The following is a 21,253-nucleotide window of genomic DNA, read 5'->3' as shown; positions in this document are numbered from 1 at the left end:
AAGAAAATGTCATTGAGAGAGAGAGCCTTGATATACCCTAAGTGTTAAATATATGTAAAAAGTATTCCATTTATTCATGCTTCAGCGGTGCATTATGTCAAATGTAAACCCATCAATCAAAAGAAAACATTCAAGGCAAGTCAGATGAGAAACTTGCTCAGACTTCTTCTCGTCTGTCAACAAGAGTCTTTCCAAACTTTCATGGATTGAGTGATTCTACCCAGGCGTGAACTCCATTACCTTAAAGCGTCCCGAGTATCCATGATGCAGCAATTTAGCACAAAAACATTTTCTCTAAATTGTCTCACACTTTGACATACCCATTCTTGATTCTTTTCAGGCCCAAACCCAAGTTTCCATTTATGAAAAATGTCTGGTTAGGGATCTATCATTACGGCAATCGCTCCCTCACTGTTGTATCATTTCTTCTCAAACACACATCTCATCTGAAGGCCTGCAGACTGTCCCCGGGCCAGTATTTCCACATACACTATTATTTCACACAAACGGTGATCTCCACAGGCAATCTGCATCTAGCTGTGGCGTGCGTTTGCCGTGGGAATAGAAATCAGACACCTGTCGATGTGGTGGGAGGGTTTTTTTTCTTTCTTTTTTCTACAACAGCTACCAAGCAGCAAGGCATATCAAAGCAGCATAGTGAAAATGTCTCCTTGTGGAGTAAGAGAAAGTTAGGCTGTAAAATAGGAAAGGTATTATGGTTGTCAGGCTTTGGGGACTAATATAACACTCCTCCTTGTTGCCTCCATCATCACTGACATCTGGGACAGTAATCATACGCTAAATGGAATCACCACGATGACAGCTTTTAGGATTTATCATTTTCTCTAAATACCTTTATAGTATAGTACTGTCACTTTCTTTTGAGGTACAGAGGATCTGTGGAACAGTGCATTTCTTTAAGAGACGTAGGACCTCTCTGATGACCCTAAGGTCTTAAACATACTGTACTTTCACATTATTGTATTGTTTTTCAGTTTTATTGTTCGTGTGTCTATTTTTACATGTTTTTGTGCAAAAAAAGACAAATAAAATCACAGATTGTGGCAGCTGATACATCTATTGACCTATTTCTCTGTCTTTTTTCCCTTTTTAAAGTCTGTTAAAGGCAGCGGTGTGACAGCGAGGTTTGAGTTACCAGCAGTTTGGATCGGTCTGTTGTCTAAATATCTCCCCAGAGAATTGTTTCAAATGTGTGATTCCACGTCCTGGGGGAAATAACAGCCGTTGTGAATGCCATATTGACGATGTTCTTTGCCCCGGTGTTTTCACTGCGAGATCTGGATCCACTGCAAAGCACAAGGAAGAAAAAAAATGATGTCGTAGGGTCACAGAATTGAATCCGTGAAAAGTGAAGACATGGATCATACAAAGACCATGTGAAGAAAAATGTGTTTTTGTGGCTTAAACAGCATGAACGCTCCAAAACACAAGACAGAGTGAAATAAAAAAACACATTTTCTGTGTCCCTGTGTTAAATTAGTCATTTGTCTTGTTTTACATGCAAAATAAAAATAAAAATCTCTTCCTGTTAAACATAAAAATGTTTCTGATGACTCATCTTGAGCAGCACTTGACCACTGATTTGTATTTGGCCAGTATCATCATATGTTCTTCACATTGCCAATGAATGTTAGTGAGGTCTAATTTATTCGTTTAAACCTTATCATCCTCCTGAACTAACAACACAGGTGAAGGAGGTGTGGTTTAGATGTGAACAGTCCCACAGCTCACAATATTCACCCACTTTTTTCACAGTGCCATCAAATTTCATTTAAATCTTTCTCATAACTAAACCCTGCTGTCGTCCACAAAGATTAAGATGCTGTCACTGTTGTTTCACTGTGACTTTAATGTGACAACTATCAGCTAAGGAAAAACATGCCATTAAAACTGAGGGTTGTAGTCAGTTATGGAAAGTAACTAAGTACATTTAATCAAGTGCTAAAATAAAATTTTGTCATACTTGTACTTTACTTGAGTATTTTCACTTTACAATACATTATACTTCACAACACCTCAGAGGGAAATAATGTGCTTTTTACTCCACTACATTTATTTGACACTTTGCTACTAGTTATTTTTTACATTGAAATATATGACATGATGCAGTACTCTACTACTGATCTACCCAGCAGTATACAAAGTATCTATTGGCTCCACACTGATGCACTTTTACTTTGGTACTATTGTGAATTCAGGGCTTTCACTTGTAAAGGAGTATTTATAGACTATAGAGTTATTTGTAGGCAGATGCAGAAGTTAGTATCACCATAGTTCCCTTGCCAAAAATCCAATAATATTTTCCTCTTGAATTTTGGATTATTGGAGAATATAAGATTTGAGGCCAACACTTTTCTTTTTTTATACTGTTCAGCAAAAGAAACTTTACAAATAAACACCACTATTATGATTTTTGAAATGTAAATGCAATCTCCAGTCATAAAAAGTTAATATTAGGCAATTACACTGAGGTCATATGACTTAATGTCGCCGTCACAATAAGGCTGTAAAGCTGTGTTCAGCATGGTGATGTTCTGTAGTCTCATTTAGCCACTTGTTAGTATCTAAGAGCTTTAAAATTAATGAGTGGAGTATATAATGACATATTTTATATCACAGAACAAAACGTGAAAGTCTCTTAAATTGTTAACTACAGACCTTATTTCAGGCATCTAACTAAAAACCAATTAAAAAATGAACTAACTCCCAGGAAGCAGGAATGCAAAAATGCTAACTCATTTGTGGGTTTTAGGACTCATTCCTGGAGCACTCTAGTATTTCTACTTTTACTTAAAGGGACAGTTCACCCCAAAATCAAAACTACATATGTTTCCTCTTATCTGTAGTGCTATTTCTCAGTGTAGACTGTTTTGGTGTGAGTTGCCGAGTGTTCAAGATATCAGCTGTAAAGATGTCTGCCTTTTCTCAAATATAATGGAGCTAAATGGCACTTGGCTTGTGGTGCTCAAAGTGACAAAAGAATACATCTGAAAAAGTCAACAGCAATGTCTCTTTTCTGAAATTGTGACCTGGTAACTCAAGATAATCCACAGACCTTGTTGTGAGCAGTTTCATGTAGGAGCTATTTTCTCTCTACTGATCTACACCCGCCAACTGTATCACTGTGCAGAAGGAAGAGTGCATCTACTGCTAGCTTACATCGCACCACTGAGCTAGCTTATGTTACAGCTCAGCCAAGGGGGACGCCATTAACATTTACATTTTGCGCTGTCACTAGCATGACCAGCTCGTCCATGAGTAGATGCACTCTTCCTTCTGCATGGTGATACAGTTGGTGGGTGTAGTTTGGTAGAAGTTTGGTAGAAAGAAAATAGTAACAATCTAGACCCATAAACAGCACTACAGGTAAGAGGAAAAATATGTGGCTTTGATTTTAGGGTGTACTGTCCTTTTAAGTTAAGGATCTGAGCACTTTTTCCACCACTGGTTGCAGTAGTGTGTCTCACTATAATCTACAGGTTAAAACTCCATTTATTCTGCAGCATTTACACTGCCTACATTACATATATAATGCTACTAATTCTTGTTGAGTGTCTTATGCAAATTCAACCCGCTCTTATCTCCACGACTTCATTAATCTGCGGTTGCATCCATCCTTCCTACTTCTTGATCATACTGTGGCTCAATACTCTTCATTAAGTGAACCTTTTTCCAGGGAATATTCCATCTTAACGTGAGTCGGTCAAGAAGGACCACACAGCCGCAGATTCTGATTCTAATCATGTAGTGGAGGACAACATACAACCGTACTTGCTTAATTGGCTCATATACCCATGTTGAGCAGGTGCTGATAACATCCCACATGTGCTGTTTTTCATAAGTGCGTGGCTCCTCCACCAATCGCCCTCCCCGTGCCCAGGAGGAGCCAAGAGGGCAAGTAAATGGATAGTCTGCTTGAGATATCCTCGGAGTAATTTCACCCTGTACGTTTGAGGCTTTTTAGTTGCTTCATTTGGAGGACCCTTCCTTCCCCCTCCCCACTCCACACATACACTATTATATAAAAAACATTATTAATATTCACCAGAAATTACTAAGGAGAGTGGGAGAGGGTTGCCATATCCAGATGGATGCCCCTTAAATCTGTCTTCAATTAGTCTCCACTAACTTACATCTTCCAGTTGAATTCTGATTAGCTGATCTGGCAATTTACTCAGCCTGGCTGGAGAGCACTTGGTGCCCCTCCTGAGTGCAACCTAGCTGCTTTTGAGTATTGTGAACCTTTGATCAGTGCCCCCTTATTACGTATAAAAGCCAATACCATTAAAGTCTGCATTGCCTCATCTCCTTGTCCATAGTGCTCTCCCCTCTTCTGTATCAGAGATCATAGACTCATGTAATGAAGAAAAAAATGCAGTGATCTGTAAAAGTAAAGCAGATGATAATACCCTTTAGTTAATATATCTCACATCTCTCCATTATGGACCTGTGGCCTGTGGTCTGTCTCTGTAGCTAGCTACTTCCCTCTTGTGGCCAACCAGGACACAGAGACGCCTGAGACGCTTGCTCAGGTCAACGTGTTCACTTTCCTCCTTCTTGCATTTTTTAAAACAAGAAGAAGGAGATTAGCTATGTGTATAACACAACAACTACTGACATTCATCTTCAGTGCTGGCTACATGCCCCCCCTCGTTGCTTCTCCCCCTCTTCTCTGTAGAAAGTGGATCACCAGGGGAGCTAAACCCTGCCCATTAACATATAGAGTCTTTATTTAAATCTCATTCACTTTTCCATCCATTTAGAAGAGTAATGCCAGCAGGTTACAGTGATGGCATTGTGTGAGGCTCTGATTGAGCTTCAATTTGATCATTTTATCTGATTGTGAGGTAAACAGTATCATGATGGATAAGATCTCATTACAATAGGAAAGTGAGAGTTTAATTTCCTGTACATGTTCCATCTTTATTAATGTCAGAGGCAGCAGGTCGTCAATTGCATTACGGGCCTTGATACCCTGGCTAGGCATCCTGCTTGACACAAACGAGGAGAGCGAGCCAGCGTAGAGGCGATTACATTTGGCACGGTCCTCCAGCCAATTTGCTTTTGGCCTTAATGCTGCACCTCGCAGTGTAAAAATTCTTTACAACTTTGGGTGTAAAAATAGACGGCGAAAAGCATTAAGTGTTATGTCGTTTTAATTAATCTACATCATTGTTGTCTCCTCCGGATGCCTTGAGATGGCTGCCAGAGTGGCAAGAGACCAGCTGGTGTAGGAACAGCACACTTGTTGTCTGTCAAGACGGAAAGTACAGAAGAAGACAGTGACTATCACACCCGACACCACCCTGCCAGTGATAGAAAGAATGGGAAAAAAACTTCAATAATAAACCTGTCAACACTCCAATCTGAATACCCAGGAGCCACAACTGTCTCAACTCTCCTCCCCTGGCGATAGTCATCATCGCGGACACTCTCCTGAGAGACAGCATCTCATCTATCAGTCACACACACACACAGCCCCCTCATCACATCATCTCTATTTGTCCCATTATATCCTTAACACAGTCTAAAATACCTCTGCTGCACCAGGAAGGGAATTGTGCAGGGTTGAGAGCTGTTGAGGTGTGTGTGTGTGTGTGTGTGTGTGTGTGTGTGTGTCTGTGCATAAGTGTGTGCCGTCAGTGGCTTCATTACCAGCGCCGGCTATTGCCTGTGCCTGTCGCTAAGACTCTGAGACAGCCTTGTTTGTTTGTTTCCCCGCTGTAATCCTCAGTTGAGGTTTGACGTGCAGCGTGGAGCCTTAGCTGTGTTACCCACAGGCCTCTGGGAGCAGGAGCGCCGTGGCATGAACCGGGAAAAGAGAGAGAGAGAAGCACGGGAGACTTACACCCCCTGCACCTGATCATTACCATGCTAAATTTATATTGATTGCTGTAGCTTAAGAGCTAAATGTGAGCTATTCCCCCGACGCGGCCCCTGTGTAGGATCTGTGGTGGTGGGCTGCTGGTAATCCAGAGAAACCACAACATGTGCACTGTGTTTGGCCACAGATATGGCAGCACACATCGTACAGTGCCAGGGAGCATTTATGTAAACCTGACCATCCCTTCCAGCAGTGATTTTTTAAATGATGGGCTGGATTTCACATTACATCCCAAACCTGTGTGCAGAGACTTATACAGGGAAGTCTTGAAGGGACTGGGCAGCGGGTAGGTAGTTCAAGACGTTTCCCTTATTCCCCTGCCCTTGCTCCGCTGGATAAAGTTGTGTGTTTGTGGTGTCTCTCCTCCTGCAGGCAGCTTTCATCACACATATGCATATGTGCTTGCCCTTGACATTATCATCAGCAGATTTGTGCAGGGGGCCCCGAGGTAAGGTTGAAATACTGCTGAGGCTTCTGAGAGAGTGGCCTGCTTTAGAGAGAGTGTCCAAGGGCTAAATACGCACCCAGAGACGGAGGCAGAGGAAGGGAAAAAGCTCAGTAACTGAACCTAACAGAGCGCCCCTCAGGGGACAGCAGTAATTAAACAGTGATTAAATTAAGGGGCAATGCGGGCAAAACGCAGACTGATTGACACTCTGCTGGCTCCTCTCTCTCTCTCTCCCTCTCTCTGTCTTCCGCCCTGCGTCTCCCTATCTCTCTCCCTCTCTGCGAGTTCAGCTCTGTCGTGGAGCATTGCTTTCTATTGACCTCCAATTACTCACCCGCTCTGAATTCTTCAAGGTCCAATTTTCGAAAAACTATTTTCTTAACTGTGTTAAGAGCATGGATCACTGCACATTTGTTTCTGAAAAGGCTGAGCTGCAAGACTGGAACATAGAAGTTGAGTAAAAGGAGGAGGGAAAAAAAAGCACTTAAATGCGTAGTGTCTTCCAATACTATCAATGTTTACTTCAGATAAACTCACAAACTACAATCACTCGAGTGTCGCGCCCAGAGTACGATCAGTCTTTACTACAGATAGACTCACAAAAGTACAATCACAAGAAGCTGCCAGTGATTTAGAAACCACACGGAATCCAAAGCGTGTCTCCCCGTTTTTCGCCTGTAGCCTGGCGGCTTTAGAAGTGCCTTATCAAATACTCTCCTAGGGGGGAAATACTATAAATTACCTTTGGCGACTCCTTAAACCCAAAGCAAATAGACAGACAGAAGAGCAGAGCAACAGCAATAAAACCAGCTTTAACAAAACAATCAGAAAAACCAAGACACCGAAATTGCCTTCCTCCAAATCTGAAATTCTCTGCACGTTCCTGGCTTACCCTGCTTGCCACAGTGCCCCAGGTCCTCGGGTCCTTGTATAGATTTTTATAAACCGGGTCTTGTGCTTATGAAAATACGTACTGAGGGCCCTTAAACAATCTGTTAAGTCTTCTGATAGTGAAGAAGGTCCTCTTAGTGCGTAATACAAATTCAAATAGCTGTATGGAGATGGATTACGGGGGGAAGACAAAGAACAGGGGCCTACTTTAGAGGATGAGTTCAAGATGACAGGTATTGATTAAGTGCTCAATGAGAGCACGCCTATGAAAGGCCAGCCACCACACAGCTCATGAAAGAATCATATAGCTCATACACAAGGCGCTCGGCAAACATACAGGCGTGGGGTGTAGGCGTGAGCACATTCAAGCTTGTCATACCGTGCGGCAGATAGTTGACAACCTGCTTGGTTTTCTGTGGTCAAAAGTCGTTAAAAAATGATATCAAACTTTTCTTCCGTATTTTGAAAGCCTATTAGTGCCTATATATCTGTTTATTTATTGAAGGAAGCACACATCAACAGCAAGCAGATGAGTGTGCCTTTCGCCCAGAAAGACAGAAATGATTCCTTATGCCAGAATCCATTATTCTTCGGTTTGAACAGCGCAGTTTGACACCGCACATTTCTTTACTCCTGACACTGGTATTGGAGAGGAAAAGAGGAAGGATGTTCTCAAAGATAACATGTGAATTTAATTTCTTGGTGAAACAGCGGAACTGGAAGGACTTAGCCCTCCCGAGCATAAATTGTGCAGTCGATGCGTGGTTGTCAGGGTTTGTGATGATGCCGTGCGAAGACAGCCGTAATCGCAACAGCACTGCCAGCCTGACCCACCTCATCATCCTTGACATTTAGCACAGCGCTGTTTCTCTCCCTCTCTCTCCCTCTCTGCCTTTCCTCACAGTAAACAAATGTTTTAACCCCGATTTGTATCAGTGTAACCAGAGGACATGCGGTGACACAAAGTGTGGAAAACTTCAGGGAGCGGCAGAGAAAGGGGAGAGAAATACAACAAGGGAGGAGAGGAATAGAGGGAAGGGGGTGAGGAGATGATAAAGATGGAAAGGAAAGCAGACCAGCAGGGAGAGAGCTCTGGCCAGACTGCCACCAAACAGGGGGTATCTGAGACTAATCTCTAAAGAAAGCTGTCAGGTCTCTGCAGACAATGTTCTGATGGAAACTAGGCAATAAATGCTCCTTAAAGCCGTCATAAATATGCAGCTTCCTGCCTCAGAGCCACGGCTCAGACCTGGGTCCGAGCTCATTATCCTTCGTCTGTACTGGCAGGTGCGCATGCCAAGTTACAGGCAGGATCACTAAAAGCCCCTTAACGGTAGCCTCAGTGGGATATGTGGCTCACTTCTGGGACTAGAAAGCATGCTCATCAAATCATTTTCCCCCCTTTTTTCCAAAAACATAAGCGGTGTTGAAAAAAAAAAAACCTCCACTTGACTTGGTTAAATTTCGAACGCACTCAAACACACCATAATTGTTCAATGAGCAGTAAGACTTTCAGAGTGAAAACCCAAACATTAAGTATGTATGGTTTCTATTTTTTCCATTACTGTATGGAGCTATATGTGGTCTAAAGGTGGATGATATGAATAATCAAACAGTACAGAAACATCTCCAGTTAAATCAAATATGTCAGAGAGGAGCATTTTACAGACCCATCACCCCAATATTTTCAATATACAATTTGAGATCCGTGAATAGCATTGACAAAAGGCACATTCGACTTGATTACCTCTTGACATTTCCCTCCATGAATGAAGGCAGCGGCAGATAAGGTAATCACTGCGCTGACATAGTGTAAATAAATAAATATGCTCATTTATCCTGGTCTCCAGATAAAGACATAAGGGCACATAAACGCATGAATGGACAACGTCTCTCAGCAGCCAGCAGGTCCCTGCCTGCCTGCTTTTCCCCCTGCCTGTCTGTCTGTCTGCAGAGGCTGACAGTACAGCGGCGTGCCCTTCATTATCACCGGGTAATGCTCATCACAACGGCCGTGGCTTTTCTCCATAAAAACCCCAAGTCTCACTCACAATGAGAAATAGGGGAGATAAGGTGCGGGAGACCATTTCTCTTGACATTCACGACGGCAAACTCATCAGTCATGCTGTCAAAGGCACTGGTCTTGGCTAGTTTGGGATTTATGAGAAATAATGATGGGTCGAAAATAGCGGGTAAGGGCTTTGCTTTTACCTTTGGTTTGGGAGTGTTGTGTATTGAGGCACGCTCTGCATAAAACCCAATTTCTTTTGTCAGTGACCCTTGCACTGATATCACATCCAATCTCACCATGTTCGGGAGCTTTGGCCGGGCCTGTTTGAGTTGGCGCTGACATTTCCGCCTCACATGATAAAAGAGTATGGCGGCAATAAGTTTATTTAAAAGACAGCGCATCACCATGAGCATTAAGAATGGCGCACCACTCCCTGTGATTCACAGAGTATTATTCAAGCCAGGGTCAAGGCCTCGCTGCTGTTAATCACATTTTAATTCATCCTTAGAAAGCCCAAACAGCTCTGACTAAAGAACACTAACACAGACCTGTCCTTTCCTGCAGCGCATCTGAAAATAGGACAACAACATAATAGCATGTGTCAAACACTCACATTTTCTCTTCAAACTGGTGACAGGCAGTGACAGACGCTCCCAGTGCAATTGTCTTTGTAAACATTCTGGGACACACTAGTATTCATGTCAGAGCAGCTATTGTCATGCACCACAAGGTCTATAAACTTAACGTAAATTATTAATTCCAAAGTCATTTGAAAGTGGATTTCAATATTGTTGCAAGGGCAGCATGGCTGAATCATATAGTGCAACTATAGATTATAGTCAGTAGGACTTTTAATGGGATCCCTATGGGACCATACTGTGGAGATGTCCTCAAGCACCAAATTATTAGTCAATTTCAGATTATCAAGTTTATTAATTACTATTCTTAATATATCTTACAAGAGTGCCAGGAGATATCGCCTAACTACCTAAAAGCTGCAAATGAAATGTTCCACATACATTTACATTAAACATATTAATGAGATTGGCTGGGTGTGTGTGTGGCTCGCCTTTTACCGGAAAGTTCGTGGACAAAAAAAAAAACGGAGGCGCAGCTGCTAAAATTCAAAGTGCAACATTGCTTATAACCAAAGTGTTGTGAAATTACTGGACAAGAGAGTTTGGGGGCAATTTTGATTCAAGTATGTGAATGAGACCTCTCGAAGCTCGAGGGTACTCGGATCCGTGTGGAAATTAAGCCATGAGATTGTAGCTGAGGGGATGGTGGATTGACAGCGACATTAGCCCCTCAGCACCTCTGCTATATCACACTATGGCTCTGTAAAGTAGATGGACAGGAATAGCAAATTAAATCTTCTTAATGGTAGCAAGGGATGTACAGTCAGGTTGGTGTGAACCTGCAGGACTGTACAAGTGCGGCGACATGAAGGGTGGTGTTTTTAGTGGAATAAAATGAAGTGGCTGTGAAGTGTTTTGGTTAATGGGTCTACTCCAACCAACTTCAAACACAAGGCACTGTCATATTTATATCAATTTGAAACGTGCTCCTTCACAATGCCTCCTGGCCTATTCTTGAAACAAGTTCAAAGGTCATGTTCCGTTCGCTGCTGTTAATTTGGACAGATTTATTAAATTCATTACATTATAGACGTACTCAGTGACAAGAGAGTGAGAAAACACTGGTGAGAGCACTCTGAGCAGCTGGCTTTTGTTGTGGCTTTGTTGATGGTTTTCTCAGCGGCTGTTGTTTTTTTTCTTCCCCTCTCCAGGTTCAGACGTCGCTCTGCCACAAAGACTAACCTTAATGTAGACAAAGCCAAGTCGGCAAATCTTTGCGCAAGCAACATGCATGCACGCACACAGTTTTAAAGGAAGGAGGTACACAGAGGGAGCAAGGCGTTTTTCAATGCATTTAGATGAGACCTTTAACAAAGGTCCCTAATGCAGATATCAATGAACCAAGGGACTGGGCTATCGGAGCGAAATTGGCTGACGGAGGGATGTCACCCCTGTGCATGAAAAATGATGGATCCCATTTGTAAACTTCTCCCCTACCCTGCTTGCCCCCTCCTCCCCTCCTCTACCCCCACACACGGACACACGCATCCCCCTCCTTCATCACCTTCTCCTTCCCTGGTTATTAAACAAGGAAGCGAACCCATGACTTTTGCTGACAAATAACAAGTGGTCTGGTAAAATTGGCACTTTACTGGCCATTTCATCCGACTGTCAGTGAGCCCACAGAGGACCTGTGAGATTTCAGTGATGACAGAATAGATTAACATCATGGACTTTGTTTTTCATCTTCCTTTCATTTTCCATACTACCCTCCGAGGACATCAACAAAACGAAACCAATATCTACAAACCTTCAAACAAACAACCGGAGCTTTCAAAATATTAGATTTTGTGTGTTGGATTGGACAATCTACTGTTTCTTTCCACTCACTCCATGGCAACACCTATATCCATCTATTCTGACGAACAGACTGCCACATTACAACACGCACTTTTTTTGTACCCTGGAATAAAATAGATTTATGTTTCATATATAAAACCTCTCACTTTTTGAAAGCGCGAGGCTAAGGTCTGAATGCAAACACCAACACGGGGCATGCATAATACAACAATTTACAGAGCTTGCAGAAATCATGCTAGGCATATAAAGTGTGATAAGCAACATAATATGCATACTGAGCATTTCTAAGGAAACAATGATATATTGCTAATCATCCTAGAATGAATTACTGCATGTTTAAAAGCGGTGCGTTGAGTCAAAGGTGCCGAGGTTAATATAGGCAAACAGGCATCTCTGCTGGAAAATGAAAACTTCCCAGTGGAATGAGATGGCCAGCCTAAACGCTGACATTGTGTTTTCAAGTGATGGAGTGACTTTGGGAGGGTCTGTGGTCGGCCAGTGTTGAAAGCTGTGCCTTGAGGGTAAGGGGTAAATTTGCTAAGTTAATCACATAATGAGGCCAATTAAACACGGGAGAGCCCAGGTGAAGTGGGAGCTGCCACAGAGCCTCCAACAAATGAGGCCCTGCTGATTCCCTTTCTGGACAGAAGCTGGACAACCCAGTTTCAGCTCTGCTAATCCTCTGCTAAGTATTCACTTGAACACTTATACAGTGTATCTTATTAATGTATGTACAGTATGCTGGATTATGTGTCTGTATCGGGTGAATTAACTTAGCAAGAATGTGTACATTAACATCCAGAGTAGCCAGGATTAGGGCTGTGATGCATGATTATTTTCAGTATCCTATGTTTACTCTATAAAAACGTGTGAAAGCAGCGAAAAATTCCCACTGCAATGATGTCTTTGTCCAACCAACAGTCCAAAACACAAAGATATTTAATTTTTAGTGATATAGAAAAGTTGCAGATCCTCAAATTTTGCTTGTTAAATGACTTAAAGTCCCTGAAAATCCTTTTTCCCAGGTTCCTAATTGCTTATCTGCATTTGTGTTTTTACTGTTGTGCTTCTAACTGGTTTGAAGTAAATATAACTTGGTTGGGATATCTTGATGTCGCATACTTCTGTAAACCAGTTAGGATTTAGCAATATTTGAAGCAAAATCTCATTGTAATTGTTTTCTTGCGTTGCCAGCTGGCAGTCACTCTAAGCAAACTACACCCACACAGCCCTGATGATGTAGATTAGCTTCATCTGTACTGAGTTTTAAAGTGTTAAACTCGAAATGAAAAATACCAAAAACTTTTACTCTGGGTGTTGCCTAGTAGTCATGAATATTTAATACTTTCCAGAACAACTTCCTTAAGATTTGAATTATAAATTAGCACCCCTACCACTTCGCTAAAAGATTTTGTTTCTGGGATGGCAAAGGTATGACTTGCCCCACTGCCCTTCTGATTGGCTAGTACTTGCTGTCTTTGTTGGTTAGGTTTAGGTAAGAGAGGTAAGATTGGCCTAACCAATCAGAGTAAGTCAGTGTAGGGCGGGAGTGCCTGTCCTGCGTCATTCTCATATCTGGCTGGATGCACACTTATTAACTTCTGTGTGATCTGCGTTAGGGCTGTGCATCTTCACTGGTCTCCCGATTCGATTCGATTACGATTATCCTGTTAACGATTCGATTCGATTCGATTCCACGATGCATCACGATGCATCACGATGCACTGCATTCTTAATTTCCTATATTACTGAGCATGGTTACTTTTTTAATCAATTAATACAAGCAGTCAGATAAATATGAACTCCCTTCTTTATTAGAAAGTGCTTCAGGATTACCGGTAAGTAACATCGATGTCTTAATAAACCAAAATAAATGAATTAAATTAAATAAAACAAATACTTCTGCAGGCCAGCTGCAACCTTTAGCAACTGTCCGATACTCAAAAAAGGACACTGAATGTCTTGAATGTGGCAAGCATCAGAAATATGACTTGAGTCTGAACAAAGCAAGCAACAGCAGTATTTCTAACAGTAAATACTAAAACAGCATCAATAAAGCACAGTGTACTTCTTCTTCAAAAACATAAATAACATAAACACAAATAACATAAATGTCAATGTATGAACAGCAAATTAGGCTTTAAACCAAAATAAATTGTAGAGGCCTACTACCTATAATCTTTGTGTGAAAATGGTCATCCTCCCTAAACCACACATAAATCTGTCTTCTACTGTAAAACAGGGTACTTCCTGAATGTGGCAAACATCACAATGTGTCTGAACACAACAAACCACAGGTAGCAATGAACTACTAGTTTATACAGTGTAGTGTACTGTTTTATGATATCAAAAATGTTAACAGAAGCTCCTAATATTAAATCCAATTGTAAACTGAAATAAAGAGTATAGGCCTAGCCTACCCATTGTGTGGAAATGGTCAATCCTCAAAAACAAAGCATTCTAGTGCTGTAATCTACAAAATGGTTTTCAAATAGCAGCACTGGACACAGGGCACTTCCTGAATGTGCCAAATATCACAAACATGGCTCACTGATCAGCATTTGGGAATTTGTAGGTTCTTCTGTAAGAACACCAGTTGATCCACATGTTCTGGCTTGAGAGCACTTCTCTTTGCAGTGACAACATCTCCTGCAGTGGAGAAAACTCACTCTACAGACACGCTTGTGCCTGGGATACACAAGTACCGCTTTGACAGCTGAGAGAGGAGGGGAAATGTGACCTCCTGGACACGCCACCAGTTTAAAGGATCCTCAGTTAGAGGGAGAGCTGGGGCTTTACAGTATCTCTCCATTTCCTCTTCAGCCCTGGCATAGGGGGTCTTTGGTTCTACTGTACCTTCAGTGTCAGTGAAGGACTGTCCCAGCAAACTCACAAGCAGTGATGATGGGGCCTTTCTTTTTGGAGAATAGGGGCTGTCATCTGTGTGTCTCTCTTCTTCCAGAGTCCCCATTCCCCAGGCGCTTTATCCACTTCTGTCCTCCTGAGTGTCCTCTCATCCTTGGTTTGAACAAAAGAACACAAAAAAGAAAATTGCATTAAACTAACAGTTAGCACTTATTCTGTCAAGCTCACATTTATTAGGATAATTTTTTTCTGTCTTATAAAAACTTTCACTCTTTGTAACTACTATTAATACTATTATGAGCATTTTAAGTTTGTTTTAATAAATTTTACATGAAACCTGGTAAAATTACCTCCAAAGATGCAGCCTCCTCGGTCACTCCTCTGTAGATCTCCAGTCTCTTCTCCTCTGTTAGAAAGGGCAGTCCCTTAAAATGGGGATCCAGGGCAGAGGCTGTATGAAGGATCTTCTTCTCTGCCTCACTGTTGTACCTCTTCAGGAGATCTGTCTTGATGGCATTCTTGATCTCGTGGATCATGGGTGAGTCTCCGATGGTGTCTGTCATGTTCTGGAGAAGCTGTGCATGTATTGGAGCAATGAGAGACACTGTTGGGTTGCTCTCTTCTGACATCAGTGTGGTTGCATCCTTCATTGGCTTTAATGTACTCACAGCGTCCTCTGCATTTGACACATCTGTTTCATTGAGAGTGCAGAGGTCTGACTGTCCTCTCCTCACCTCTGGAGACAGCAAGGTGGCACAGATTGCAGGTTGTTGCTCCAAGAACCTCTCGACCATGTCGTATGCACTGTTCCACCTTGTGGCAACATCAGTTAGCAGCTTATGATTTTTCAGGCCCAGACATTTCTGTTTCACTTTCAAAGTGTGGTTCGCTATAGTGCTGCGGTGGAAGAATGTTGTTATCCGTCGCACTCTGCCCAGAAGCCTGGAGAGCGTGGACACCTGAAGCGCCCTCTGGGACGCGAGATTCAGCGTATGGGCAAAGCATTTCACATGAGGGAATTTTCCGACTTGAGCTGCAACAATCATATTAGACGCGTTGTCTGTCACCAGCACTACATCTTTCTCTGACAGCTGCCATTCTTCCACAACATGAGACAGCAGCTCGGCCAGATGAGCACCTGTGTGAGACTCGTACACGGCTCTCGTTTGCAGCACGTGCGACAAAATCTGCCAGTCCTCGTTAACGTAATGCACCATTACTGTTAAATAAGACTCGGTCGCAACAGACGTCCAGGAATCACATGTTATGGCTACTCGACTAGCTTGGCTCATTGACGCCATTACCTGGCCTTTAGTTTCATTGTAGAGTGCAGGTATGACTTTGTCTGTGAAGTGGCTACGTGAAGGAAGCTTATACCGTGGCTCCAGCGTCTTCAACAGGTGGCGAAACCGGAGTTTTCCACAACCGAATAAGGCCGTAGATCCTTAGCTATGAAAGCCGCCACAGACTGGGTGATTCTTTTAGCTTTCTCAGCATTCGGCGGCAAAATTGACAGTTTTTCATCAATTCTTGGCTGAGCTGGATCCGGTCTTTCCTTCACGGTGGCAGGCGTTAGCTTCTCGGAGTGAAAACGGCTAACGTGATTCCTCAAGTTAGTTGTATTTCCAAGATATTTAATTTTTGTGTGACAAACTTTACACACAGCGTGCGTCTTGTCCAGTTCGTGCTTCCCGGTAATTTCATAAAATCTGAAATGTGCCCAGATGTCCGCTTTCAAAATACTAGGTGCGTTTTTTATTACTGGCTCTCGATGAGTTTCGTCTGCCTCCGCCATATTGCACTGATGTTGTTCTCCCACAATTCAATGTGATGTTACTATGACGACGTTATTTTGAAATCGACAACTTTATTAACCAGTTGCGACCGGAAAATCAAGCAGCAACGTGAGGATGCTATAATCGATTATGCTCAGTCAGTGCATCGATGCACAATCGTCCATATCCGCATCGCGATGCATCGTAGAAATGATTAATTTCAACACCCCTAATCTGCGTTGTGTTCTACAACTGTGCTGATTGAAGGAAGGACCCGGACCACAAGTGACAACTGGTTGCTCCTTTAATGTTTTCTGTATGGTGGTTGTATGTCTCTCCTCTCAGCTAGCGCAGCGCGGACTGAGAGTAGTGTTGCCTGACGTCAAAAACTGCGATCTCTTAAAGTGAAAGTGAAAGTACGTGTATTAACTCTTAAGTTTGAAAAGGTTACAAAATACACCTTGAACGAAAACAAAACAAAGGTTCTTCAATATTAATCAGGATTTGGTGAAACTTCTCCATAAACATAAGGATATAATTTCAATTTAGTTACACTAGGTTGGGTTTAGGAAAAAAATCATAGTTGGGAGACATGTCAATACGTTCTTACTTAACTTAAAATAACTCAGTCAGTACGTTTACATGCAGTAGTCAAGCTCAGCTCATAGCTCGGCTAACTGTTAACTTCTGGTTTCACACGGGACAAGAACCCCGGTCTCTTGGGTCAAAGTTCTATGTTTGCTTGGCCTGTCAATCACCCCAAACCTTCTTCCCTTTACAGACTTTGTCGTTCTTTATATGACCTGACGTCCTCCTTTGCTCCTGTGATATCACAGACAACAGTCTGCAACGCATACAGTAAGTCACATGATTACAGCCTGCTGGCTCACAATAAAGTGCATCATACACAAACTATAGTGCATTTTTTCATAGGTATGAACAGTAAATGGGAGCAGCCTGACAGGAGGAGTGTTGTGCAGTCTGTCACTCGAACCTTGAACAACACCGAACCCATTTCACCTGAACTTCTGCTGAGATTGATCAAATATATCCTGACACTGTACCTCTTCATCACAAACAAGCCTTTCGACGGTGAGCCTGTGCTCGGTCCCAGTGATTATAACTGCTGGAAGGTGTTGTTGACAAGAGTATCTGAGCGTTCGAGTGCTCTTGGAGACTCTACGGGAGGATAAATCACTCCAGCGGCAATTAGACTTCCCTGAGTGCTTCCTACATACCTGTAACTTCACAGGCACAGCAGGTCTGAGGTCAAAGATCGTGAGGGTTATGCACTGAACAAGATGAATGGCAGTGAAACAGTATATTCATGTGCCATCCTCTTACACATAAGAGTGTTAAGAGCTCTATAATCTTAGAGTGGCGCCCCCCCCTTCTAAACCATTTCTACTTCACGTATGGTTCAAAGGGTTGGCGCATTATGACTCCTCGCTTTATGATACAGAAAGTTCTGCTTTACCTGTTCATCGACTGTGAGCTGAGGCCCATGGGTGTGCAGGTTAATTTTAAATGCAGAATAGAACCAGCCAAGGATAGAATATCGTGCTTGCAAGCTGTAGGGCGACCATAAATGAAAAGCTGTATCACTGTCACTGACACAACACAAAGCAATAAGGAACTGCAGAGAGAGCAGTGCATTAAAACATGAATACATGAGCAGATATATGGACACTAATGAAAGAATATTTCATCGCCATCAAGGGTTTATAAAAAGGCCCACCACTCTGCCCACCACGATCCACTAATCTGGATGTAGAGGATTTGCCCAGAGTAAGATGGACAAGGGAAATTAAGGCAGGCACATTTTTACCAGATCATATTGCGATGATTTGTTAATAAAATGCAAAGCGACAGGCTAGATGTGAGACAGCGACTAAAGCGCCGCCATGATTTAGACTTAATCCGTCATTATCCCGCCTTTGAAGTGACCTCGCTGTGCATGTTCCCACTGTGACCCAGAAGCACACTCACAGCGTCTTCATTAGCCAGGATGAAACAGAGCCACAGCGCACACGACTTTGATGTCCCGTCCTGTCCACACAGACCCACAAACAGACACACACACATACACATACAGGACACCTCACACATCACAGATATCCTTATCACTGACTACACTGAGGCATGGAAAAACATTATGGTTTTTAATCAATTATGGCTCTCACCTTTGGGGCAGCACATTCATTACATATGATAGGAGCAGCTAAGGGACAATATTCCAATTGCGTGCTGAGATTGAAATGAAAGAAATTGTATGGTTAGAGGGTAGACAAAGACTGCAATTTCGCACAGCCGAACATCCCTGGCTGGATTTACATATGTCCACACAAAAGGCCTATGCCGCATGTGATTCCGCTGATATAATTTATGCGTGCCCGGTGATTTATCATCCTTAGATCACTGTGTAGAAATCAAGCACAGATCTCCTAAAGAGGTCCATGCATGCTGCCGGTAAATGATAGCTGTTGTAAAAGTTTATCATGGCAATGAAATGGAACGAATCCATCAAAAAGGCACAGGTTGCCGTCATGCAAAACGATGCGCAATCAGAGGCAGTTATTTGGTAGGAGGTTAAAAAAAAAAAAGATTGAATATATGCAGCACATGCATGCAGCAACAACAGCAGTCTTTGTTGAAAACAATTACAATACTTACAATTGAAAAAGGCAAGTGGTGTGGAAGTATTGAACAGGACGTTTCAAACAGTTAATCTGTTAGTTCATGAAGCATCCCAGATGTGCTGATAATTAATGTTAATGTACTGGTATGGAAGATGTCCATACAAAGCGGTCCAGTCAGTTTAACAGCAGACTAAACAACAGCAGAGATCTGTTAAGAGTTTAAGTGCTCTACTGAATCCACATGTGAAACTATGTACAATAACAGGTTAATTATGTGGGATGCTACTTCCCACTTTAAGTGGACTATTTTTTACCATGGTAGGTTAAGTGTGGTTGTTTCAGTGTGAGCAGTAAAAGGCAGTTGGAAACGGGAATTAAAGATATCAACAGACCGCATACAATATTCAAGGGAAGCCTAAATCTCATATGAGTCTCTGCTAAGTAAAGAAAGATAAACATTTGGAAGCTTCTGCTCAAATTGCCTCGTCCTTCAGACCTGCTAACATACAAACATTACATGGCGAGCTGATGAAAGTGTACAAGAGAGTTTGGTCTAGTCTGGCTCCATGACTGAAACAACTACCATCTTGTTTTTGAGTAAATGTTGATGAGTAAATGTGTTAAATGTGTGAATATAGCTGTCTTTTATATTCCAACTCTGTACGTGGATGCACCGCTGTCAAGCTAAAACCCAGTTCAGACCAAAGATTCGGGACGAGACGAGTTAAAACAGGCATCTACTTGCATTGCGCCATTCTGCAATGTTCTAAAAACCTGCCGGATCACATCAATGCAACTCGATGAGATGGTGTATCATCTCTATGCAACAACTCTCTGTACTCCTGTTTTGATATCCAGCTTTTCAGACTTATTTTGTGGCTGAATATAATTTGCAGTTTCTTAAAATAGTGATGTGAGATACTGGCTTCGGCTGCATTTGGAGTAGTTATGAAATGGTGAAAGACAAAAACAAAACGAGCATCAGATGGACTGTATTCATAATAAATATGCCACAATAATATAGGTCAGTAGTGCACCGACACACCATGAGGACGGAAACAGAGGGCTCTGCAGGGATGGAGCACGTGCCACAGCAAGTGAACACACTGTCTGCAGTCATTTTGACTTGACCAGTGGACTTCACTACAAGCAGACTGGCTGTAGAAACAGGTGACGAGCTTTATGTGCTAAAACCAGCAGCCAGAGGTTTGACCAGTGGAGTTGCAGGTGATACCATCAGCTAGCTTGAATCTAGCTCAGATGGCAAGCTCACACTGCTGCAACTTTTCTCTGCAACTTCTAAAATAGTTTGGTCTCGTCATGAATCTTTGGTCTGGACCGGACTTAACATTGCTAAGTAACTTTAGATAACTTTAGCTACTATTTTCTACGTACAAAGTGAACTGTTTTCAGAAGTCTGGTGAAACGCTGTTTAACATCTGGGTTGTGGCTAAAAACACGACAAATTTCGACACGACAGACTTCTTTTTTCAAATATAACTTCTCCCTTTAAGTCCTTTCTTACTTAAAGTGGCCCTTGTGTTTTCCCAATTTGTTTAATTGGAACAGGCGTAAACAGCGCAAATCATAGGCATTTGTACAGTGTTAAAAGTCTTTGCTCCATCTCGACAGTGCACTGATGTATGACGTCATACACTATGGAAGGAATTTAAAGTGGCCAAACCTCGTTGGTTTGATATAATTAATTTGGTCTAAAAATCTTCAGAAGATCAAGACCCTGAACTCAGTATTGACACTGAGATATGGTTGTCAAGGCTGAAGTTCCCTTAGCAAGAAATTATTATTATTGTTTTAAAAAAACAACAACTGCTACATTGAATTTAAATACACTGGAATATATCACAATGTGTCCACTGTTTCCAGGGTAAATGTTAACAAAATAAATGACTCACTATGTAAATTAATGTATGTATATTGAAGCGTTCCTACAACAAAACGTGTGATCCTTAAAGAAAGAACCCATCTGTGTATTTGGCACACAGTCTGCTGGAGTCTACTCCCTTACAAAAAAAAAGGTGCGAGCACCCATGCGGTTAGCTGCACAACACACATGTTTGCTGCACGGTGTAGAAGTAGATTCCTTTCCCCAGGCAATGGCCCGTCAGGCCAGACAAGCAGGCCGGGTGTTAAAGTGTGAGCCGGGTACACAGAGTAACAACAGGGCCATCTGCCCTGGGAATGCACACATCCATCTTACTAAGGACAAGCCAGTCTGGGAGCAGATAAAGGAAAACAAGGGGGTGAAGAGAAGGAGAGAGAG

The 21,253-nt window shown here is 42.3% G+C and overlaps 1 protein-coding gene across 6 annotated transcripts in view; it reads right to left on the bottom strand.

Moving 5' to 3' along the window:
* Positions 1 to 21,253, bottom strand: part of LOC125901158 (doublecortin domain-containing protein 2) — a 73,804-nt gene that overhangs the window by 24,163 nt on the left and 28,388 nt on the right. For 2 of the 6 annotated variants that reach the window (XM_049596596.1, XM_049596595.1), the window contains one exon: positions 371 to 1,307. The exons of the other annotated variants lie outside the window; for them this stretch is intronic. Coding sequence is in view for 1 of the 2 variants with exons in the window: in XM_049596595.1 (XP_049452552.1) it covers positions 1,287 to 1,307 (21 nt within the window). In the remaining variant the exon portion in view is untranslated. Of the gene's footprint in view, positions 1 to 370; positions 1,308 to 21,253 lie in introns of those variants that run through there. 6 annotated transcript variants of the gene reach the window in all.

The sequence above is a fragment of the Epinephelus fuscoguttatus genome, linkage group LG14, assembly GCF_011397635.1.
Source record: "Epinephelus fuscoguttatus linkage group LG14, E.fuscoguttatus.final_Chr_v1".
Lineage (NCBI taxonomy): Eukaryota > Metazoa > Chordata > Actinopteri > Perciformes > Serranidae > Epinephelus > Epinephelus fuscoguttatus.
The sequence above is the reverse complement of the archived record's forward strand: the minus strand, read 5'-3'. Positions and strand labels throughout refer to the sequence as shown.